Source organism: Nothobranchius furzeri, chromosome 10 (genome assembly GCF_043380555.1).
Source record: "Nothobranchius furzeri strain GRZ-AD chromosome 10, NfurGRZ-RIMD1, whole genome shotgun sequence".
Classification (NCBI taxonomy): Eukaryota; Metazoa; Chordata; class Actinopteri; order Cyprinodontiformes; family Nothobranchiidae; genus Nothobranchius; species Nothobranchius furzeri.
Genome location: NC_091750.1, coordinates 46,067,041 through 46,088,962, shown reverse-complemented (window position 1 = coordinate 46,088,962; position 21,922 = coordinate 46,067,041). Strand labels below are relative to the sequence as shown.

The 21,922-nt window shown below is 44.0% G+C and overlaps 1 protein-coding gene across 1 annotated transcript; it reads left to right on the top strand.

The window, feature by feature from the left end:
- The first annotated feature begins 15,177 nt into the window (after window positions 1-15,177).
- On the top strand, window positions 15,178-21,173 carry LOC107386421 (V-type proton ATPase catalytic subunit A). Its single transcript, XM_015960797.3, has 15 exons — window positions 15,178-15,318; window positions 15,809-15,901; window positions 16,386-16,514; window positions 16,756-16,970; window positions 17,052-17,189; window positions 17,268-17,419; window positions 17,532-17,694; window positions 17,886-17,994; window positions 18,118-18,240; window positions 18,749-18,863; window positions 19,008-19,071; window positions 19,157-19,360; window positions 19,461-19,555; window positions 20,225-20,396; window positions 20,477-21,173. Exons 2-15 carry the CDS (start codon window positions 15,820-15,822, stop codon window positions 20,567-20,569), a joined length of 1,854 nt encoding a protein of 617 aa, XP_015816283.1. The 5' UTR covers window positions 15,178-15,318; window positions 15,809-15,819; the 3' UTR covers window positions 20,570-21,173.
- Window positions 21,174-21,922: the final 749 nt, after the last annotated feature.

The window sequence follows — 21,922 nt, the reverse complement described above, 5'->3', positions numbered from 1 at the left end:
AGTCCATCACAGGGCAACACAGAGACACACAGGACAAACAAACATGCACACACACACACACACACACACACACACACACACACCTAAGGACAATTTAGACAGACCAATTAACCTAACAGTCATGTTTCTGGACTGTGGGAGGAAGCCGGAGAGAACCCACGCATGCACAGGGAGAACATGCAGACTCCATGCAGAAAGATCCCAGGCTGGGAAGCAAACCCAGGACCTTCTTGCTGCAAGGCAACAGCTCTAACCACTGCGCAGCCCATCTCATGCCTATGTTGTTTGAAAAATAATTTTAGTCGCATTTGAACATAAACTCCTAATTTGAAGGCCTGCGGTAAAACTTTCAGGCATAGTCCCCTGAGCTAGACTGTAGTCTGGGTGTGGTCAGAATCAGAGGCAGGTTCTCACATCTAGCCGTAGAAATGAGCTTGTTTGTTTGCCAGAAGATGTAAAGGTGATACAATATAATAAACAAAACTATCAGTCAAATGAAATCATTATAACATTGACGCATTACATCATCAGACCAGTAATGTGCAACAACAGGAACATTTTCCAGACTTTAAACCTCTAAAATAAAAGTTGGCTCATCTACCTCCCCTCTCCTCCATCTCCCCCTCCCCCCTGTAATTTTCATACTCTCCCTAAGCTCCCCCTCACTTTCACATTCTGCCACGCACTCCCTGGATCATGTAGCTTGTGTTAATTAAACCCTCTTTCAGATCATTTTCTTGCTCAAGTGGCCTCAGTGCAGCACCCATTAGTCAGAAAGCTCTGTTATCTGAATTTCCAAATGTAGCTCAACATTTATTAAAGTGAAATTCACCCGGTAATTGCCCGCCTCGGTATGCCCCATGTCTCCCTCTTACCTCCGAGGCCACCTGCTCCGAGACACCTCCAACTATTTACCGGCATGACGCAGGGGTAATTAGACCTCTCTGACCCGGTCTACTAAGAGCCCGGTAATTGCGTTAATAAAAAAATTAACAGCTGCAGCATGAGGATCATTATGTAAAAATACCCTGTAATGAAGCATTAGCCTTGATTTTATTTGGATTAAAAACAGCTATAAGCATTCAAAGGTTACAGTGTCTGCTTAAGCAGGAGAAATATGTCTTTTTATCTCCTTTTTAATCGACCTCTCCTTTGTTTTTGTTTTTTAAGAGTAAATGAGGGGAAGTTTCTTCAGGAATATTTGAGATCCTGCACAGCCACCTTAAAAAGCAACGTTTTAGACTCTGACGTTGGGCGTTTTGCTGCATTTTCAAGAAGCTTTATTTATAATCCATAAAACAACAGGCAGCATGCATGTGAGACAGTAGAATAGTTTCATAGATTTATGAAAATTTTAGGCTTCTGAGAAAGCATTAACGACTTCTTTCTTTGACCTTGTCTTTCACAGGTGATGAGGGTTAAACTGGGTCAGTTAATTTACTTTGTGTAATGAATAATCTGTGATTCTCACTAAAATGGCCCATATTTGATGGTAAATAGCCTGTATTTGATACAGCGCCTTCTAGAGTCCTGGAACCCCTCAAGGCGCTTTACAACACAACTAGTCATTCGCCCATTCACACACATTCACACACTGGAGGGGATGAGCTACAATGTAGCCACAGCTGCCCTGGGGCGCACTGACAGAGGCGAGGCTGCCGAGCACTGGCGCCACCGGTCCCTCCGACCACCACCAGCAGGCAAGGTGGGTTAAGTGTCTTGCCCAAGGACACAACGACAGCGACAGACTGAGCGGGGCTTGAACCTGCAACCTTCCGATTACGGGGCGAGCACTTAGTATCTCCTGTGCCACTGTCGCCCCCGTGTTACTGACGTGACTCTGCAGCCATGCATTCAATCTCAAATTATTACGCAAGCTCGGAAACAAAAATAACAATTTTAGAGTTGTTTGCTCAAACTGGAGGGACATTTGGGCCATTCCCATCTGTACCGGGTCGGCCCGGCCCGGGTAGCGTAGGTTGTTTACATATCTGGGTGGCCTGGCATTTTTCCGGGCCAACCAAGGCTCATTATCAGCCCTCTTCTCGAGGGGGTCTGCTTCAGGCCGACCAGGGCCAACACACCCACTGCTGACAGCAAATTCACACCTTCCATTAGAGCAAGCCTCTGATTGGTGGGTAGAATCAGCCCACATGGGCTTAAGGCAAGGATGTGTGGAATCAGCCGGGCCAGGCTGGGGCCGACTGGGGCTACCCGGCCCGGCCCGACCCGGAACAGATGGGAATGGCCCATATGTCTCTCGGATGGCAGGGAACACCTTGGGATTCCTCAGAGGAGCTGGCCTAAGGGGCTTGGGAGAGGGAAGTCTAACCCTAGCCCTAGCCCTAGCCTTGGCCCCTGATAAGTGAATGAAAATGGATGGAGGGATTTTCTCAAACTTCCACCTCATACTGTTGCAGAAACACAACTTTCTGCCTGCCTGCAACATCAGTGAAACTTCAGAATGACCCTCACCAACCAGACCTGAACCAACATAATTACATATATAGTGACACCCTATGGTTAAATGGTGTAACTGCAGTTACTCTGACATCTCACTGTATTTCAGCAAAGTGCATTTATTGCTGCACAGAACGAATAATTTTTCACTGCATTTGTTTGCTTTTTACATTCTAGTAGCAGTTTAATCTGACTCCACGTGTGCATTCAACACTACAAACTCTCACAGAGTTCTCAACACGTTTCAGCTGCACAAACTCAGCCAAACTCTTCTTACAATTTGTAGCGACGGCTTTAAGCTGAGTATTGAAAAGCCTAAGCTGCACAGCCTCCTGGGTAAATCCTGTCCTCTCTGTGTGATGTCCTAACCTCTCTGCAAGGTTCATCTAAAAAGCACTGAGCATTTGTTCATATTTCACTTTGTTTACCAGAATCCGTGCAAATCTCCTCAGGATTTCTGTGAAGGTAGGAATCACTAAACTCCACAATCAAAACCCGATGAGAACACGTGTTGTCCTGCACAAGGAGTTTTGTACAATCTCAAAATGAGAAGGTAAGAAGAACAACAGGAAGAAAGTGTACAACTTAATCTCTTGTTTTATCATCACTGTTGTAACAGAATCCACGTTTACTTTGAGAATCTTACAAAGTCTTCATAAATGACAACAAAAGCATTAAAAACTACACAACTGTGGTTCTGTGCACAGTTTTTATCTTTAATTGGCTTTCGATGGTTGTGTTTCAAACCACAAAACCTTAAAGAGAGTGTTCTGGAGTTTATTATAACGGCATCTCCTTCTGTCTGTGAACAGCTGAGGTTACAAACCAGATAAAAGAGCGACAATCAGTTTCTTGTTGGGTGTGTTGCAGACGAATCTCTTTATGTGCATCTTTGTTCGGCTCCCTGTCCGGTTTCTTTAGATGAAAGGGCCGAACGCGGCGCCGGGCTCATTACAAACCGTCCTGTTTGTATTTACAGCATCATGGTGGCTTGACCTCACAGTATTCATGGCTTCACACCTCAACCCCCTCATTCACTGTTGCTGCACGCTGGCCCCCAAAAAGAGACGCTCCCGTGAAAAGATACAGGCCTTTTTTAGGCTTGACTCAACTTTTTTGTTGGTTTCTTGCAACAATGTGGGATGCTGCATGAGGAAGAATCCCAACACTAATTAGGAAATGAGGAACGTTGCCTTCACTATCTTGAATGCTCCTTGGGGAATCTTTTTATTTCTGATCAGTCAGCCATGCACAATCATCCACCTGCTAGCTCTAAATCATGGAAGCCTTTTTTTCGTGTTAAGATTCTTTCTAAAAGAATTTAAATGGGTTTTCAGACATTTGCACTTTGTGCTCAGAAACACAGGAAGCATTGCTAAGCCAACGAAAAGCTCAGCAGGTTCAAATCCAAGACTAACTGGTACTCACATCAACAAACAAACAATGTTTTAATTGGTTTGTAAAAAGACACAATGTAGGTTTTTAAATGAAAAGCATGGCTTCACTGAGCCCAGCCATCATGAAACAAATAGAAGAAACTAAGAGGATGCCTGAACCTAACATGTTAGTGGCTTTTGTAATTGATGTTTTTCCTTCAAGATCCTGCAGCACTCTGATGTCAAGTCCCAGTTTCTACAGTCCCGATCAAAAGTTTAAGACAACTGGAAAAATGATCATGAATCTTATTTTGCATGGTTGGATCTTAAGGCGGGCTGCGCAGTGGTTAGAGCTGATGCCTTGCAGCGAGAAGGTCTTGGGTTCACTTCCCAGCCTGGGATCTTTCTGCATGGAGTTTGCATGTTCTCCCTGTGCATGCGTGGGTTCCTCCGGGTACTCTGGCTTCCTCCCACAGTCCAGAAACATGACTGTTAGGTTAATTGGTCTGTCTAAAGTGTGTGTGTGTGTGTGTGTGTGTGTGTGTGTGTGTGTGTGTGTGTGTGTGTGTGTGTGTGTGTGTGTGTGTGTGTGTGCACGCGCTCGCACACACATGTTTGTTTGTCCTGTGTTGCCCTGCAATGGACTGGCACTCTGTCCAGGGTGTACCCCGCCTGTTGCCCTTTGACCGCTGGAGATAGGCGCCAGCCCCCCTGCGACCCTACATGGACAAGCAGGTTCAGACAATGGATGGATGAATCTTAAGGTTCCAAGTAGAGCTTCAACATTCAACAAGAAGAAGTGGAAGTGAGACAAAACTTTTGTCTGAGCGCTAATTTATTGAAACCAACATTAAAAACTGAAAGAGGCTGTTTTACAGCTGATCAAAAGTTTAAGACCACACCTCCAATAACACTCGTAAATCTCCCCAAAGTAGAAATCAACGCTCCACACATGAACTCCATCGTTCTTGTTGACCACTTCAATAATGTGTTGCGGCATGCTTGATGCAAGCTTTTCCATGACGTGAATGGGGAAGTTTCACAAAGGGATAAAGACGGCTGCACGGAGGACATTTACTGTCTGGAACTGTTGTCCATTTTTGTAAACTTGCATGTTGAAGCTCTACTTGGAACCTTGTTAAGATCCAATCATGCCCAATAGGATTTTTGCCCATTTTTCAACTGGTCTTAATCTTTTGATCGAGTTGTTTGGCTCTAAATCTACATCTCTTATGGCATTCTCTTGACTCGGAAATCTTTGGAAACTCTTCATCCAAAAACCAGCGAGCAGAGTTGTTCTTGCAGCACAACCCATAGAAAGCCACGCTCTGGTACGTTAGACGAGAACCTGATGTTTTCTAGACAGTTTGATGTCTATAATTTGATTTTGCTTCAACGTGAAACATCCAAGTGAAGCTAGCAACAATAACGTCTTTATTCGATATTCTAAAGAGGCTTTTTCTTTGAAGGTTGGACCGAGAGGAACAATTCTGTCAGAGACCCTACAAAAGAGCACTTTTAAAAAGACTTCTAACAAATAATAGAAAAGCAAATGTTGAGAAATGAGAGCTTAGAAGACTAGAAAATTTTAAAGAGTGTTAGGTTAGTATTAAATGCAGCTCCCGGGGAGAACAAGAAAACAAAGGCCAGCAGAGAGAGGTTGGTGACAGGGGTCAAATTGTGTCAACCTCACTTATGTTCAGATGAGTGCACCAAAGTTGACCGGCGTTCTGAGTGTGAGCTCGCATCGGTGTGTTTAAAAAGCCCACTTTCATTTCAGATCCTTGATGTCATTATATCTCCAGTGGGCCATGTGCCTTCTGCTGACAGCCTCTCGGTTTGATGGCATTGTGTTTTCCACACACAAAGCTTTTCCAACTCTGCTGCATTTGTGAAATGGCACATTTGTGATCTGGCAACAAATTAGACCGTTCACGTATTCAGCAGCATGACAAGAATCCCAGTGTCGACGAGCTCTGCTGTGAAAAGAGGCAGAAAAAAGTCTCCACTGTGTGTAAAAAGGTCTGAAATTTTGACAACCACATGTTTAGGAACAGTCAGCACAACATGGAGAGTACATGAAAATGAATTTAATACCAATCTGCTAATTTTACTCATGATTTGCAGAATTATGTGATTATTGATTAGTTTAACTAGTTCATCAAATGAGCGATTTGATCTTAAAATAGCTTCATTCATTCATTCATTCATTCATTCAAAATAGCTGATTTGGAGCTCATCAAGTCCCAAATCAATTTCCGTGATCCTAAATTGCACAAAGAATCCTGAAAATTTATCTTAAAGGAATTAATAAAATTCTAATCCAAAGTAACATTATAGCAACACAAAGAAAGGTTATCTCATTATCTGATGAGGATGCTGAAGTTAGGTATCCCCCCTGTGGTCAGGAGGTGGTACTTCATGGTGTGGCTTTAGCCTCTCAGGGCAGGCTTCTACTGCTACAGATGCATTGCTGTTGTTATTTTTAAACATTAGCCACAGTTGTACTAGCCTAGAAATCTAGACCAGCTGCAGCAAAAGATTTTGCTCTGCAGGTCTATAGATCTACACATAGACCCGGCTAACCAGGCTACAATAGTGCTACTTGGCCCCATGGTGGCGCAGTGGTCAGCACTGTTACCTCGCAGCACGAAGGTTGCAGGTTCGAAACTCGGCTGCGGCCTTTCTGCGTGGAGTTGCGTGTTCTCCCCATGCATGCGTGGGTTTCCTCCGGGTACTCCGGTTTCCCCCACAGATCACAACATGCCCTATAGGTTATAAATTGTAAGTCGCTTTGGATAAACGCGTCTGCCAGATGAATAAACATAAAAATCATATGTATATTTGGCTGAATATTTTAGTTTACACTAATAGATTGCAACTAATTTAATATATAATATAATCAATAGCCTTTATTTTAAATCTAACACCAACCATAATTTAAAGCTGTCTTTATTTGTGCTTGTTGCCCTGCGATAGACTGGCAATCTGTCCAGGGTTAAACCCCCCCCCCCCCCCCCCCCGACCCTACAAGCAGGCTCAGATGATGGATGGATGGATATGTGTGCTTGTTCCATTTCTGTTTCTTTTACAAGTTTGATTTTATTTGATGCTTTTAAATGATAATAATTTAAATTAAGTTGAATTTAATTAATTTACATATCTGACATGTTCAGACTCAAATTTTAACCTCTGGCTTATAAGGTGGGATTTTTGTGTAAGCATTGTTGTTGCTTTTGGCAGCAAAAGTTCCTTACATGTAAATGAGTTAAAACATTTGTTCTGCACATAACATAAAGCTGTTGCAGCGAGAGCAACCTGCCCCATCACCCTGCAGCGTGGTGCCCTGGAACTCCTCCTGGCTGCTTTAACACAGCAACAGCTTCTCTGCTCTCATTAAACAAGAACTGGATGAAGCCGGTTTGTCATTTTCTCCTCTTTATGTCTCTATTAGAGCTCAGATGAGCAAAACTGCTCCGAGGCCCCGCGTGCCTCCCGAGATCCTCGCTGATGCTGGTGGTTTGCTGTTTTGTGTCGTTTTAACTGCGCTTCATGGCCTCCTCCACGTTGTCCTTTCTTCCTGCCACCCGGCACACACGATGAGATTCCTGAGTGCACGCAGTCACACAGGCTTTTAGACACTCATTAGCACCGACTGATACAATAAGTGTCACCTTCCATTACATGGTGCAGGCTTTGACATCACGATTGGAAACCAACCAAGTCTGCACACAAGAGCTGCTGCCCGCTTATTTGCACCATTGTCTTTCAGCCACAACAACATGAGCTTGCTTTTTTTTTTTTGTTCTAAAGAAATAAACAAACACACATGCAGGATTTGTGCTCACTGACTCGCACAAATACCTGATCAGCTCACAGCTAGTCTGCGGAAGAGGTGTGTCATTCCTCCGTTGATTGGATCCTCCAGTTAACTCTGGGCTTTGTTCCAGAGCAAGCAGCTGTTTAAACCTCCACCGTGCCCCCGCCTGACTCAGGCCTGTCTTGCATGTGAAGAGCAAATGCAGCATTGAAACAAAATCTTAATTAAGACTCTTAATTCTCCGTGCTGTCGCCCGACTGTGGCTGTAGGCTCACGTGATGCACAGATAAAAGCAGCATGGGGGGGGTGTCGGGACAGAACTGAAGCTTTCTGTATCCTTTATTTCATCTGCAAGTGTTTTGAGCTAATTATGTGTCTAAATAAAGTCCAACCTGCAACACTTTTATTAGATTCTGATTATGAACTTATTCTGAGCAACTTCTTCATGTTTTGGTTAAGTGATGCACCATTTTAACAAGAAGCCGAGGTGTTGGTGAAGCTGCAACGTTTCAGATGAGTTTGTACGCCTTAGCTTGTTAGGCTTCTCCTCCTGAGCGGTGACAAAGGGCATGTTGTCCTCTGCGTGCTGCATACGCTCTGAAGATGTGCAACAGATGATACAAAATGAGCGTGACGCGTGTTAAACAGACGATTCCCTGCAAACACTGACGTTTGACAAGATGATGGGGGCGTGCATCATTATGGCCCCTGTTTAAGACAGCAGGAGACGTTCAGCGTAGATGCAAGCAAACGCTTGAGCAGATGTTTGTCACTGATGGAGGTGATTCAACAGAATGTGATGAAGTCAGAAACGAGCGTTCAGGTTCACAATAAAGACACTTTAATAATAAAAAGATCTGGTGTTTAAATTGTGCCAGAGCACACAGATTCCTTCCTCCTCTGTATGTTCTAATGGACCTTAGACCTCAGCTCTTCCTGTCCACAAAGGTACCGATCAATGATGATGAGTGAAGAACATGCCAAGGAGGAGGCCCCCTCCACCTCCCTGTCCCTCTACTCACCATCCAGACCCATTTGGACCACAGGGAATGGGTTAATCACATTAGAGGCCCAGAAGAGAGATGGGAAGTAGACAGTACCGTGACAGCCGGGGTAGCACTGGCACGTCTAATCCCTTTAGGCTGAGGAAAAAAGGGGGACGCCATCGCGCCTACAAGGCTGGGAAAGAAGAAAACGCTTTCCCAGGAATGAGTTCACCTGTATGGTAACACAGAGAGGATGGCCTGGCGATGCCTATTAGCAGAAACAATCCCACTTGGCACGAACCAATGGTTTTTAATGGTTATTTTCATGCTGGGCACCACTTTATTGTCAGGGCCTGCAAAAGAATCAGAGCAGACAGTGGCATTGCGTGAGCTCCTCTTTTATGCCACAGCAAAGCTCGGCACTAGCGGTCTGACAAACAGTGAGAAGATGGAGAGGGAGGGTGCTGTAAGAAGGACAGAGCTCATTCCATCTCCCGAGTGCACCCGAGTTCAACCTTAATGTAAACCTTAGCAGGCAGGATATGAATAGGATGCTCTCTGTAAAAACACATCCTGCTGGGTAATCCGGCAGATGGACACTACAAGAGAGGACGGCACTGTGGGCATAAACAGGGAACGGCCCGTCAGCAAGCCTCTCTTCAGCCTCAGAGATGATGCATTGAGTTCCCTTAGCAACCCTGGGAAGCAGAGCCGTCAGTTTGGATCCATCAAGTTCCTCCTTAATCTCACCCACAGCTTTCTTTTTCTCCTCTTTGTTTTTTTAATCTCTTCTTCTTTTATTTCGGGGATTAAACCGAGTGGTAAAACAGTGATTTAATGATCTTTCCATGGCTATGTGCACCAGTTAAATCACGATACAAACATGCTGAGGTATTTGAAGAGTCACCTCCTTTGAAGCTGATTCAGATGCAAACAGAGGCTGATTTTGTTTCCACGAGAGCCGTGTGGTGCGCCGGGGTCCGTTTGAGGGAAAACTTCAGGTTTCGTGTTTTGTAAAAGTCCGAGTGAGACGAGAACAGTTGGATTACTTAATGACAGCTTTATGACAAACTCCTCACCCCTGCCACATGAACCCAAGGGATAAACCATCAACCCTGCTCAGTGGTCAACTTTCCTCGCGGGGTCACACCCGTTAAGACAGTGGGAGGGTTAAAGCAGAATAAAGCTATCAATCCCTGCTTTACAAGCTTCTTTATATTACAAACTTTTAACCATGAAACAAGGGGAATCAACTGAAAGCCTAAAAGAAGCTAAATTGTTTTATTTCATGCTCCTTTCAATAAATAGTCTCTGCTCTTCTGCGTAGCAACGCTGAACAAAAATTTGATTTGAGTAAACATCTATTTTCTTAAAGTGACAGTGTGTAGTTTCCTGCCACTAGGGGGCAGTGCAAACATTTCAGGGTAGTTTTACACAATAGCTTCCTGTCTGTCGCTAGTTTAACTCATTCACTGCCATTGACGACTAAAGTCGTCATTTTAGATCCAACCGTTCAATGCCAGTGACAACTAAAGTCGTCATTTGCATTTTTTTTTACTGTTTGAGCATCAGAACGAGCCCCCGCGCTGAGAGAACAAACATCTCAGCCCTGAAGCCGATCTTCATCCGCATACGTCACATGTCACATGATCAGGAAGCAACACATCCATGTATTAGGAGATCGTTTTGGGCCATTCCTGTAAAAAAAGTGAGGTGCGAACCAGAAAAGCATCTGCCGATCACAATTCAACAACGGATTATGAAAGAACGGATAACGATCCAAACACACGGATTCTTCCTGATGTAAGAGGTGAGTCTCCTCTTTGTTTTGGTTGTTTTGGCGTCAACATAATCCTAGCGCGCGAATGTTCTGTGACTCTTAAAAAAACTGTAAAAACGGTGAGAAACGCTGGCAGCGAAGGCAGTTAAAAAACATTAAGATAAATGTTACCTGTGCAGCAGAAAGCACGCGACCTCCGCATGACTTCTCAGACTTCGGTGGTCTTTCAGCTAATTCCATCTAGAGAATGCAACGCTGATGCTAGTTTTCTGGTGCTGTAGTTTCCAGATCTGCTCAGGGTCCTGCGCCTACCGATAACGTCAAACTACGGCAACATCACTCGGCCAAACAGATTGCATCTCTTTCGATTCTGTTCTTATTGGAAAGAGTTTATTAAATTCATGTTTCTTGCCTAAATGTTTTGGAATGTGTAACGTAACTTAATTCATACATCCAGCCATTCATCTAATGTGACATCGGCAGGCGCAGGACCTACGTAAAAAGAAAATGGCGTCCAGTAGGGTATCCCCATAGACCAACACCCATGCATTTTAGAACTGGTTATATGGTTATTTGGTATAAAGCTGCTAATATTTTTCGACTGGACATTTTCAATATTTCAATGGAAATTCCCAGAGATCAATGGTAAAAACTACACACTGTCACTTTAAACCAGAACGGGAGCGCAGCGTCTGGGGAGGGGTGGGAGCAAATACAGGTGAGTCCAGGGAGGCAAGTTATAACCAGGAAGGTGCAGAGAAAATACCTACTGGGAATTGAGGGAAAGTGCAGGAATGAGGGAGGGCAGGGTGAGAGCCGGGGTGTATCCAATTGGGGGGGGTCCAGGAGAGGGAGCATGAGGTGAGCAGGAGAGCAGGTCGGTCGGGATGGATGGAGAACGCGAGCGGAGTACAGATATCCTATGGAGTACGAGTGAATAATCCTGAGGCATTGCTGAATCTAGAGATGTTCCAAAAACCTGGAGGCAGGTAACCACAAAATCCAAAAATCACAGAAGTTCATAAACACTAGAGAATCCGATAACCAAGTCACACGAGGAGGGCTGGACACTACCAAGCTGTAGCAATCATCCGGCATCGAGGTGTGTTCTCCATCCTCCTTAAGTAGCAGGGCCCACTAATTGCTAACCAGGTGCAGCTAGGAAACTCCCTCTCCTGCAACACACAACTCAAAGGTGGAAAGTTCAGAGGAGTACTCACCCCAGCTCATGACAAAATCCTAATAAAAGACGAATTTCTGAATAGAGAAAATGGTGGAAAATAGAATAAACTGCTCACTTAACCTGGAGCTACACATTTAACCCTCCCACTGTCTTTACGGGTGACCCCGCGAGGAAAGTTGACCATTGAGCAGGACTGATGGTTTATCCCTTGAGGTCCATGTGGCAGGGGTGAGGTGGTGCTCTCTCCTCACCCCTGCCACATGGACCCAAGGGATAAACCATCAACCCTGCTCAATGGTCAACTTTCCTCGTGGGGTCACACCCATTAGGACAGTGGGAGGGTTAAAAGCAAGGAGATGACCTCAGAAGATGAAGGACCACTGAACACGGGGTGAGCAGAACTCTGCTGGATCTGAGGAGACCCAGCATCCATATGAAGCTGAGGAGCTTCTTGTCCCACTGCTGGACAGTGTTTTAGATACATTTGTCCTGTCCGACTGCAGAGGGTCAGCTGTGATCTGAAGGAGCACACACCCCTAGACATCATCTGCTCTCACTGCTGCCCTCTGTTAGGAGACTCGTCAGATCTGCAGCAAACAGGCTTTGAGAAACTTTTTTTTCTCCAAAGCTAAAAAAAAAATAAGTTTCTTCATCCCACTCCATTTCAAGCTACCCTAAATTATATATATATATGTATATATATATATATATATATATATATATATATATATATATATAGAGAGAGAGAGAGAGAGAGAGAGAGAGAGAGAGAGAGAGAGAGAGAGAGAGAGAGACTTGTTACAATTGTTGGGCGCAACTGGCAAGTGGCTTGAAATAAGAAAGAATTAATCAATCGAAGCGGCACAATTCATAAAACTAAACTCCTTCACTCCAGGATGTGGACTTTTGACGTCTTCTTGTCATTTATTTTTTTTATTTTTAATGCATTTTACTTATTTAAGCCTATCTTTGGTCTTTAATCCTTCAATTTTGCACTGCCGTCTCATAGAGCTGCTAAACGATGCTTTGTTGTTTCTGACAGTGGCGAATCGATAAAGTTGTAAAAATCAGGGGTTATCAGTAATTTTAGCCTTGTTGTTACTGAATAAGTGGATCGCCCCAACCTGTAATCATCGAGCTTTGCTTGTCAGGTCCGTTTAAACAGGACGTGTGAATTGAATTTGAAACAAAACCTTTGTTTTTAGCATTGTTGTGATGGAAGGAACAGCTGCTGCCTGACGGGCCCAGCACTTTGACAGGTGGTGATAAACTAGAACATTCAGCAACAAGCGTCACTTTAGTTTTGTCTGTTCGTTTCACATTTTCCTGTTTTCTTTTTCTAATTACTGAAACAAAGAAAAGCTGAAAGCATTGACACCTGTGGGATAAAAATTGTTTATCTTATCATGAGGACCGTGTTTGTTACAGATGCTGTGGAGTTATATGGAGAAGCGTGAAGCCACGGCCCCACGCGGGGCCATGTTGGATGGGATCAGCAGAGAGCTGACACTCTCCATCATCCTTCAGCTGTCTGATCAAATCATGCGTTTACGTGCTTTTAAACCAGAAATCAGGAGGAGCTCATGCATGAAAACTCTTGTTGCCACTTCCTATAAAAACTGACTTCAAACTGTGTTCAAAGCTTTGAAAAACACATCAAAAGGATCCTGTTTGATTGCCTTAAAAGGAATAAAAACATAATGAAACCTGTCAAATTCCCTGGATTTGATGGGAGTTTTATTCAGTCATTTTTATGTAGTCAGTATGAATTGCTGTAAATCAGAACCTGGGTGATGTCAGCGTCATTGCTGTTCACAAGACCAGTCATTAGAAGTCTGTGTTTGGAAGGAGATGCACGTTCCAAGCAAATTCATCACTATCCAAATATCTTTTTATGTAAACAGAGGATTCCCGATATGTCATGAAATTTTATTCTGACTTGTTTTACCTTTTGGTTTATGGAGACAACAGATGCTTCAGGACACCGAGGACATTCGGTCGCTCTTTTGCACCTTTACAGAAAGCAGCATGCTTCAGAGAGAGATGAAGGAGAGAAAGGCTGAAAACAAGGTTAAAGTGGAACATGATGGTATTCAACGAGGAGCTTCATCCAGATCACCGCCATGAGCAAACACTTCAGCGAGCGGCGTCATCTGAGAGCTCGCTCTCCACATGGCAGGTCAGAGTATTTCATGGGATTTTAGACCATATATAGGAAATCTAATGTATTGTTTGGCTTGAGCAGACACGTTTGGCTTCTTTCTGATTTAGCACCTGGACTCTTGTTCTGAAGCCATGCTGTTGTTAATGATGGCTGAATGTGAGTTGGTATTATCTGGAATCAAACAAGACATTTACTCTTGTATTATTCAAATTAGGTGTGCTTTCAGATGTTGACCCATAGCCCAGCTCTAACCCTCTGCTGTGATTTTATAACAAAGATAGAAACACAAAAAGACACTGGGATGTGGACGCATCTGCATCACATTCCCTTTTCTTCACTGTTTATCTAAAAGCTGACTGTTTGGGCCATGCAATACCTTCAGTACCTGCAGGCTGCTTCTAACTATGCCAAGTCTAATGATTACATCCCTGGAAACACACACCCAGCACCAGCACCTGTGGACCACATCACTGACGTGGCAGAGTCTCGTGTTACCAACAGGGTACATGGCTCAGACTCTACTCTTCTGTCTGTCATTTCATCATTAAAGCAAACCGTGTTGTTGTCTTCCTAAAGTTGTATCATAAATGTGATTCTCTTTACTATGACTCAGCTCCTGAACCTTTTGTATGGCTACACACACCCACCACCTGAGCTCCCCCCTCAGGTAAACCTAACCCTAAACCTGCAGAGCACCCTGAAGGCAGCAAGGTTGAAAGTAAAGATTCCATAAGTGACCTTTAATCTTCCACTCGAGTGGATCAATTTTATTTGACTTCATTTGTCTTTAGTTTGAAGGACCTGATTGTCTCTGAGACTCGTTTTTAAGCATGTGAAACACTTATATCATGATTTCTGAAGGATCTGTTTCCTGGCTGTAAACAAGCAGATTCATGCAGACATATTGTATGTGCAACAGTTGGCCCAGTATGTTCTTTTGGCTTAAGAAAATAAAGTCTCAACTATTAAATATTACATGAAGCGACTGTCTGGAGGTCTCCAGTATCAGACTCTTGCTGGCTCCTGTCATGAGTAACTGGGACATATGAACACATCTATTACTATGTTGAAGTTAGTGGTAAAAACTACAATATGGTGCAGATCTTTACATTCTTATATCATTTCCTCTTTTATACATGGTTGCTATTTTGTGATAGCTCGGTTTGTAACTATTTTACTTTTTTTATTGTTTAAAAATAAATATTGTTGATTCATTTAGTTTTTATGTCTTCCAAAGCATTGATTTATACATTACAAATGATTTGTTCATCAAGGTGTATTTCTCACTTCATCCAGCAGAGGTCAGCAATAGGCTTGGTCACGTGGTTAAAGCGACGGAAATGCATCAACCATGAAACTGTTGCACTGGAGGCGCCATGTTGGATCTGAAAATAGCAAGCCGTGGTGTAGCAGAGGAAGCCGCCGGAGCCATAATGGAGGTGTTTTCTTCCCGTGACGGTCCTGTGGTCGGCAGGTGATTAGCACCGTGTAGCTCCTCCTCAGACGGGTACATTAGAGACAAACCCGGACAACAACGCACCGGTTTAAGGTAAAGCACGTCGTTTTGTTTGTACTTCAGTATGTAAAGCCAACACGTGTGTAGTGGCTAGTTTGGTGTGTTGTGATGGATTTAACTAGTCGCTGCTAGCTTGTCACCTGACCTCTGCCGTCACGAACAAATCAGCTTTACTCCACAGTTTCCTCTGAAGTTACAAACATATTAAAGCTCCATCTGTTCTGGGGTCTGGCTCTCGGCCACGATCCCTGCTTACTTCCTCTTGCTTCAGAGTGATGGAGTTAAAGAACATTGGTGAATGTTTAACGGTTTTACATTTTGTATGAGCCCATTCATCTTTCATACAAACCTTTAAAACATAAACCAGATCTCAGGTGACAGGCTGTGTCACTGCAGCCTGTTTGCTTTGAAAGATGCTGATTAGACACTTCGTGTGTTGAATCTTTAGAAAATATACACATTTGTTTGGAGGTTGTATTGAATCTAAATGATTTGGTAGCATTTGTGTCTTCTTTGTCAACAGAAACAACCACAATGGACACATCAACACTTCCTAAAATCCAGGATGAGGAACGGGAGAGCCAGTTTGGTTATGTGCATGGTGTTTCTGGACCAGGTTGGGTATCTCCCCTCTCTCATTGCTTGTCCACAATGTGTTAGTATGTTAGTAAAGGCTATCGAATTCAAATCAGTTTATTTATATAGCACCACATCACAGGCAGTCATCTCTACAAACCTTGGAGATTACATCAAGTCACTGACTTGTGTCCCCAACTTTACAGCAATCCTCATACTAAGCAAGCGTGTAGTGACAGTGGACAGGAAAACCCCCCTTTAACACAACCTGGATGCCACGACACACGAGAAGACAGAGCAGACGCACAAAATATAAACGGAAGAACTAGTAGCTAATTTTCAATAGACTGCATAAAATTAACTCTAAACATCAAGATTCATTTCATAATTTTATTTATTAGCTAAAGTTTGTATCTTGGTTCTGTCCCTTTCAGTTTGAAGATTAAATATTGTTGCATAATCACCCAATACATTTTAAGTTTAGATGAAAGACGAATGAAAAAAATCCTCTGCTTCATCAACAGTGGTGACGGCCACTGCCATGGCCGGAGCTGCCATGTACGAGCTGGTTCGAGTTGGCCACAGTGAGCTGGTGGGAGAAATCATACGCTTAGAGGGCGACATGGCAACCATCCAGGTCTACGAGGAGACGTGTATCTTTTTATCTCTTGGAGTCCCATCCTCAGGTTTAACCAATCATATACGGGATTAAATGCACCGGCAGCAGCTGGTGTGTGTGTGTGTGTGTGTGTGTGTGTGTGTGTGTGTGTGTGTGTGTGTGTGTGTGTGTGTGTGTGTGTGTGTGTGTGTGTGTGTGTGTGTGTGTGTGTGTGTGTGTGTGTGCGCGCGCGCAATGTTTGGGCGTGCTGTGTTTCCTTTAACTTGAGGCCACAGCTGGCGTTTCTGTCGGTGACCCTGTCCTTCGAACAGGAAAACCCCTCTCTGTGGAGCTTGGGCCAGGTATCATGGGCTCCATCTTTGACGGTATCCAGCGTCCATTGAAAGACATTAATGACCTCACTCAGAGCATCTACATCCCAAGAGGAGTAAACATCGGTGCTCTTAACAGAGACAACAAGTGGGAGTTTTCTCCTGGACAGAACCTACGAGTGAGAAATGACTCCCTCATCAAGTTGAGTGTTTTTACCCCTGAAAATAATCCAGCTTATTCTATATTTTCTGCTCTGCAGGTTGGCAGTCACATCACAGGTGGAGACATTTATGGTAGTGTGTTTGAAAACTCGCTGATTAAGCACAAGCTGATGCTTCCACCTCGCAACAGGGGCACCGTCACCTACGTGGCCCCACCTGGAAACTACGACCTTTCTGTGAGTGCTGCTCCTAAAGCCAAACTCGTGTTTGTGTGGGATAGACCTTGCATGAACCCGTGGTTGTTTTGCATCCAGGATGTGGTTCTGGAGCTTGAATTTGAAGGCGTTAAGGAGAAGTTCACCATGGTGCAGGTGTGGCCAGTCCGACAAATCCGTCCAGTAACAGAGAAGCTACCCGCCAATCATCCACTGCTGACTGGTCAGAGAGTTCTTGATGCACTTTTCCCGTGAGTGAAGAAACTCCGTAAATACACCTGCTCCTGATCTATGGAGGCAGGACGTGCTGGTGTCCATTTGACCTTTCTTATGCTCAAGCTGTGTGACATTTATGCTGTCTAGATGTGTGCAGGGTGGCACCACCGCCATACCTGGAGCCTTCGGCTGCGGGAAGACCGTCATCTCACAGTCTTTGTCCAAGTACTCCAACAGTGATGTGATTATCTACGTTGGCTGTGGAGAGAGAGGGAATGAAATGTCTGAAGTTCTGCGAGATTTCCCCGAGGTTGGTGGATTAACAGTAGCGTCTCTGTCATTTTAGTGAAGGGTTCACTTTCTGCTCACGGCTTTTTGAACCACCTCATTCTGGAGGAATAGTTTAATTTTAACCAGGATAAGAAGCCAAACGCTTGTTACTCTAAACCAGCATAAACTACCTAGTAAAGCATCAGTGTTCATCATTCTCTCGCCCGACAGCTCACTATGGAGGTTGATGGTAAAGTTGAGAGCATCATGAAGAGAACGGCGCTGGTAGCGAACACATCCAACATGCCTGTGGCTGCTAGAGAGGCTTCTATTTACACAGGTACCTAACCAGTCCCAGTTAACGTTTACACGCTTGTTTGTCTGTAGAAGTCGTGCAAACTGGCTTTTGTTGAGTTTTTGTTATTTTAGAGACCTGCTGAGTTTCAGGGGCTTTCCCCTGCAGGCATCACGCTGTCTGAATACTTCAGAGACATGGGCTACAACGTGAGCATGATGGCCGACTCAACGTCTCGATGGGCGGAAGCTCTGAGGGAAATCTCTGGAAGATTGGCTGAGATGCCTGCTGGTGGGTTTACTGCTCACGGGATTTGTTTCTATCAGCAGGTGAAAACAGTTCGTTCACATGTCTTGTGCTACTCAGAAGTAGAGTTTGGGGTCAGAATGGCCGATGGCGTGATGGTACAGCAGTGTCTCACAAACGAACCTGAGAACAATCCTAATATAATCTTCTGTATCATTTCTGTTTATTTTTAAAGCAGTAATTGTCCATAAAACCATACTGAGGTCACCGTGAAGTTCGTGAAAGGAAAGTAATGAGCACATAAAAGAAGAAGCCTGAATAAGATTTGTACAAGCAGCAGAGTAAAGGTTAAAGAAGCACTGGTACTTATTTGTCCTCGTGTAATCGGTGAACACGACTCATCTTTACACTGAATCTGGCCATTTTGACCCAGACCTCCAAGAGCATTTTGTGTCCCTGACTTTAGGTATGCTGGGAGTGTTGAGGGGTTAGCTTCATAGAAATGAACTCTTAAGGAGAATTTTACCTGAGCGGTGACTGTTGCTGCCTGCAGACAGCGGCTATCCTGCTTACCTGGGTGCCAGACTGGCCTCCTTCTATGAGCGCGCAGGACGAGTGAAGTGCCTGGGAAACCCGGAGAGGGAGGGCAGCGTCAGCATCGTCGGAGCGTGAGTCGGCGTTAGGGTGTCGTTGAGCGGTGGTTCCTTTATGGTCACGCTATTTTTTTTTTTTTTTTTTTAACTTTTACCAGCAGGTTAAATCTGGATATGAGCCTCACCAGTTATTCTGATTATTCCTTTATGACCTGTTAGTGTGTCGCCCCCTGGTGGAGACTTCTCAGATCCGGTCACTTCAGCCACTTTAGGAATTGTTCAGGTAAATAACGAGCGGTGTGCCGTCAGCTGTTGGCTCTCCCGTTTGGTTAAACACGAGTGAACAGGCTCTGTTTCATCTTCTGTAGGTTTTCTGGGGATTGGACAAGAAGCTGGCTCAGAGAAAACACTTCCCTTCAGTCAACTGGCTCATCAGCTACAGCAAATACACTCGAGCTCTGGATGAATATTATGACAAGCATTTCCCCGAGTTTGTTCCTCTTCGGACCAAAGCTAAGGAGATTCTCCAAGAGGAGGAGGACCTGGCTGAGATTGTGCAGCTTGTAGGAAAAGTGAGTTTAAAAGGTTTCACATGAAAACACCTCCAAACATCTGGAAAATGTACTGAAGTTACTCTCGCTGAGGAATTTAGCATCAACTGTTTTCTTGCAGGCGTCTCTTGCTGAAACTGATAAAATTACCCTGGAGGTGGCTAAGCTCATTAAGGATGACTTCCTGCAGCAGAACGGTTACACCCCCTATGACAGGTGAGTTTTCTACAAGAGCAGTTTAGTCATAAAGGGCCTGTCACACATCCGTTTGCATTTTATGTTAGGTAGTGTTTTGTTTTCTTCAGCTGGAGGTTTTGAAATGCACGCTGTAATGTAGTTGTGACTCTCCTCCCGTCTCTGTGGTCATCGCTCTACCATCCATCACTTTTTCCCCATTTCCAGAACTGTGCGAGTCATTTGCTGTTGCTGAGTACTTTGTTTTTAGAGGAAGACCATAAGGGCCGTATGCAGCTATTGTTCAGTTTCTGGTCAATCACAGATGGTGCATTTAGGGACAAATGGCTTTCCCAGCTTCTGACTAGGAAGCAATTGAATCGACACTGCTAATATGCTCTCGAGGCAGATCTGCAACTTGCAACAGCAGATAAAGTGCATGTGTACTTGGAACTTGGATGTTCTGCTTGTTTGCAGTTTTACTGAGTGTGTACAGCTGCAGGAATGGAATGCAGCCCTCTTTAATACAGCTGCCTATGCTGGGCGAGGGGAGATACTCGTGGTTTTGATTCTGCATCTCAAGAGTTTTGTGTATTTTTTGGAAATTAGACTTTTCGTTAAAATAAGATAATTATCTGTGTGTGCAACTGAACATTTCGTTCATTTAACCATATGAATGCTAACACTTCCGATTTCTGTCTCCCCCCACAGGTTCTGTCCCTTTTACAAGACTGTCGGCATCCTCTCCAACATGATTGCGTTCTACGACATGGCCCGACACGCGGTGGAGACCACGGCTCAAAGCGACAACAAAATCACCTGGGCCATGATCAGGGAAAACATGGGAGAGATCCTGTACAAAATCAGCTCCATGAAGTTCAAGGTAGATGCCGTTCTTTGTTGATGGAGGTCATCTTTGTTACCGCCAGATTAAAACAGTGTTTTGTTCTGTGACTTCTCCAGGACCCTGTTAAAGACGGTGAAGCTAAGATTAAAGCAGAATACGCCCAGCTGCTGGAGGACATGCAGAACGCCTTCAGGACCTTGGAGGAATGAGTGCCCAACCACTCGTCTGCATCCCATAATTATCCACCCCTCTGCAGTTGATGAATCTTCAGGATAGCTGGTCCCAGATCTGATTGTCTGCCTCAGTCATACACAGTTCTGTTGTGTTTACATCCTACTGAACATTCCTTGACTCTTAAAAAAAAAAGTTTATTTTTGACTTCATGAATGAAAAAAGCTGCTGCCACAATCCAAGCAGCAGCAACACCTTAGCTTCCTGACACACGGGCATGTGGAGTCAAACCGTGGTGTTGTGGTTAAAATCAGGGACGGCACTTGCACTCAGCTCTTAGCTGGAAACGGATGTTTCATGTCAACACCTCGCTATTATTGTTTTAATCAATGAGAGCAAATGGAAATGTACAAAGGGACAGAGTGGTGTGTACGTGAGTTTAAAGGCATTATTCCAACTCTTACCTCTGTGTGTGTGTGTGTGATGTTGTGGACTATATATACGGGACTTAAACCAAAAAGAGTGATTCGGTCTATTTGTGTTGAAGCAGATGACTCGCTGTTACGTTTGTGGTACTTTACTGTCTCCTATAATAAACTGGGGTGAAACGTTTGCATCAGTGGCAACACCCGCCCAGATTTATCAGGGATTCTTGTCATTTATCATTCCATAGTTGTAGGTTGTGAGTTTATTCCAACTATTTTCGTATCACGGAGCTTTAGTTTGAAATTTTCTTTTTATAATTCAGTGATTTCCTTTTGACACTAGATGGCGCTCTGTAGCTTTAATATTTAATTACAAGTTCATACAAGGTCCTTTTATTTGTAGAGCAATGAAAAGTTTCTGAAGAAACCTAGGCAGTCCCTGCTGCGATACGCAACACCAAACACCACTTCTCATTGCATGGTTAGGCCTTCCTCCCCAAGGAGGTAATAATACTAATACTCACCTATAATATTAAAGATAGATGATGGCAGATTCGTGCAGCTACAGCCAACCAGGAAGCTTGACCAAGAAAGAAGATCATGAGAATATAAGGCATGGTATTTGAAGTATTTCAGCCTAATACAACAACATATGAGGCAGCTATAGAATAGAATTGACTATTGATCCCTCAGTGGGGAAATTCACTTGTTACAGCAGCACCAAGACTTAGGAGAATAATTAACAGAAAAATAAGGTACATGTATATACACATAGGCAGTAATCTAGTATCGTAACCTTCGACCACTAAAATCCACGAATAAAAGAAAGTACTTTGGTTCCAACACTACACAGCATACAATGTAAATCTGGTGTTGCACAAATATTGAACACATACTGAGTATTGCATCGGTGGTGTTGTGTAACAGGATAATGCCGGTACCAGTTAAACTGAGGAGTTGTGCACT